The following is a 3196-nucleotide window of genomic DNA, read 5'->3' as shown; positions in this document are numbered from 1 at the left end:
GGGGGGGGTACTCTAACTTCTGTATGTGTGGCATCTTGCAGGTGTCCTATTTTTCCTTCTTGACACAGAAACAATCCCCAAAATACCATCAAAAAAGTGGGTTTTCTTTCATTACTCAGCTTATTACCTCTCATTGTTAGACAGGCACTAGAAATCAAATTGAGCATGCACACACACGCGCGCTCACACACACACGCACACACACACATTCATCATGGCTGCCGACACTCTGCTCCCCTGCAGGTGCGAGGGCCATCCGCCTGGCCCTTTCATGGAGCCCTCTTTCCTGTCCGTCTGCAGCCGTCCATTCAGCTTCAATCGCAGCAGCAGCCGGACTCGGACCGCCGGCGGGGACGGGAAGTGCGTCCACCCCCCACCCCCCTCGCTCTTGCAACAAGAGAAGAAGAATGAAAGAGGGTCTTCCTCCTCGGCGTCTCCTTCTGCTTTCATCAGAAACAACTTGCTTTCTGTTTGTCGCGGTGCTGTCCCTCTCCTCTTCCCTTCCTCTCGCCTCCCCCCCCATCAGATGAGGAGGTGGAGGAAGGGAGGTGCAGGGCAAGGAGAGGACGACCAGGCTCCCAGTGCGACGGGGTGATGCTGAGGTCTTTTTGTGGCTCATGAATGGCACGTTTGAGGTTTGCAGCCTTGCTCTGTGCCCCAGGCCAGCTTCACCTGTGTTCCCAGTCAATTGGCCTGTTGTCTGTCTGCCTGGACTGGTGCCCGGCTCTTTACCAGCCAATTTGGTTAGCGGGGGCCGCTCAGAACCGAACAACAATAACCTCCACCTCAAAACCACCAATTAACTCCCCCCCAGGACCCACACACACACGATGATGTATCTATTCACTGTTTGCCAAAACTGTTCTCCGACACAATTAGGAGCCATGCTAACGGTGCTTGTACCTGCTCTCTGTCACTTCACCGAGGCCTGGCGAGTCTAATGGCTTCCAAACTGCTAAATGGTCTTAGTGGTGCATTCCATTAAGCCCGCGATGTTGTTTTTCTTTTAATTAGCAGCTTTCAATTAAACGAACAAAGAGAAAAGGTAAGAGCAGTTTCACTGAGGGTTTCAAACGAGCCCTCAGCTGCACTCATACCTTCACAGGAGCTGCTTTTCTTCTGTTTGTCAGGAAAATGTCCCCAATGTTCGCTGAAAGGAGTCGACAGTGATAGCTGTGAAGTTCTTAGTAGATGCAGAGACAACAAAATATGCAAAATAAATGTAGAAGTTTGCAAAAAAATTAAAGCAATTCTTATGAGAATGTTTTTGATTCAGTCCTGGTTTCAGCAGGATCAGCAGGAAACGTGATTTTAATTCTGAGTACAGGAGAAGACAAACAGGACGGTGGATCAGTGGTCAGTGCAGCTGTCTCGTAATCCTGAGGCTGCATGTTCAAGCTCCGCTTGCGCCACGTGGGCCATTTAGCGAAAAATAATTTGCCAAATCCAAGTTTGCTCGCTGTAGCCACCTCTGCAGAACCGATGAACTGGAAGAACCTCTGCAGAAGAACTTCAGTGTGAACTCAGTATTTTAAACATAAATCTGTTTATTTAGTTAAGATAGAAAAATCATAAAAGTTTAATCTTGCCCATCTGTCTTTTATTTATAGTTCAGAAACACCATCCTTTTTTCTACACTAAACACATGAAAGCTGGATGATCATGTAATTTGGTGCACGTCTGTTAGTAAAATATCTCATGAAACAGTAGATGCATTTTAATGAACCTGTTAAATCATCATGGCATGTTCACAAACTCATGAACCGTTGGTTGTGTTCTTAAAGGGTTGGGAGGAGTTGAGTCGAGGTGTGGCCGTGAGAGCAGCATTTAGCTCCTTCTCCTCACTGCGAGCGGCGACTCTTCTCTCAGGCAGCTGCAGAAATGAGAAAAGTGAGCTGCCGCTTCGAAGGCAGACACCTCCAAACCTGAATGTCGTCATGGTGGACGGCAGCTGGCTTTTTGTTTCTTTAGGCAGAAGATAAACGATCAGAGCAGAATGAAGACAGGATTTTATTAGTCGGAGGATTTTTCTTCTGAAGCCTCTGAGGTTTTTATTTTTTGACTGAGTCCAACTCGAACTTCTGGACGGACAATGAATGTTTTGTCAAACGCAACAATCAGGGCCCCAGAGCAGTCTCCCGCCCTCTGTGGCCCCGGCTCCATCCACGATTTACCCCACTGCCCCCCAGGGTTTCGCTTGAGCTCCTGCATGAACCCCGTACCGATGCTGAGCCTCCAGGCAGGTCCCAGGTCCTCAAAGGCCCAGAAGGAGTTGAGCGCCGAGGAGCAGCAGGAGCTCAGACGGAAGATCAATAGCAGAGAGAGGAAGAGGATGCAGGACTTGAACGTTGCCATGGACGCCCTGAGGGAGGTCATGGTGCCCTACGCCTCCTCTCCTCCTGCCTCCTCGCAGTCCCATCAGCCTGGTGCCCCTCCAGGACGGAGGCTTTCCAAGATCTCCACCCTGGTCCTGGCCAGGAACTACATCCTCCTTCTTGGTTCCTCTCTGCAGGAAATGCGGCGGCTCCTGGGGGAGGTAAGCGTCGGGATGGGAGTGAACACGGGGCCCGTTCCCCGGCTGCTGTTTGCAGGAGGGTGGCCCCTGATGGCTGGACCGGGTCAGCTCCTCCTCACCCATGAATCCCTCGTGTCCTCAGCGGCCTCATCGTCTTCCTCTCCCTCCGCTTTGTCATCCTCCACAGCAGCTAAATGTTCCCTGGTTTCTCCGGGCCCCATGGAGGCCTCACTGGCCCCAGTATGGAGCTCTGCAGGGGTTGCAGGGGGGGCCCTCTGCCCCTGCGGAGTCTGCAGACTGCCCAGGTTCAACCATTCCAAAGCTGCCCCCAGATTCCCAAAGTAACAAATCAAAGGATCCTAAATGGACTTGATGTTCGCAAACTTTTACATAAGAGATTTTGCTAACATTTTAACACAGTTTTAAAGTTTTACTACATTACTGATCTCCGTGTTTTATTTTAATTAAAATTTACAGATTTATTCTGAATTATTTTCTCTAAATCTAATAACATGGTCTTGATTGCAAGAGGGGAATAATTTTATTTAGTTTTTCTTGTTTCAAAGAAACTAAGAAGTCTTTAGATAATTATGTTTTCTTGCATAAAAAATTCAAACTGTGTGCCTGATGTTCAGTTTGATTGACAGCTGTTTAAAAATAAAATAATGTTTAAAACAAGAC

General features: G+C 48.7%; 1 protein-coding gene across 1 annotated transcript; it reads left to right on the top strand.

The window, feature by feature from the left end:
* Nucleotides 1-2092: 2092 nt before the first annotated feature.
* Nucleotides 2093-2860, top strand: olig1 (oligodendrocyte transcription factor 1). Its single transcript, XM_037686235.1, has one exon. It carries the CDS (start codon nucleotides 2093-2095, stop codon nucleotides 2858-2860), a length of 768 nt encoding a protein of 255 aa, XP_037542163.1.
* Nucleotides 2861-3196: the final 336 nt, after the last annotated feature.

Source organism: Nematolebias whitei, chromosome 13 (assembly GCF_014905685.2).
Source record: "Nematolebias whitei isolate Nwh7 chromosome 13, NemWhi1, whole genome shotgun sequence".
NCBI lineage: Eukaryota > Metazoa > Chordata > Actinopteri > Cyprinodontiformes > Rivulidae > Nematolebias > Nematolebias whitei.
Note: the sequence above shows the minus strand (reverse complement) of the source record. Positions and strands in the feature narration are given on the sequence as shown.

Coding starts and splice junctions, on each gene's coding strand:
- olig1 (XM_037686235.1), top strand. CDS start 2,093: ATGAATGTTTTGTCAAACGCAACAATCAGGGCCCCAGAGCAGTCTCCC.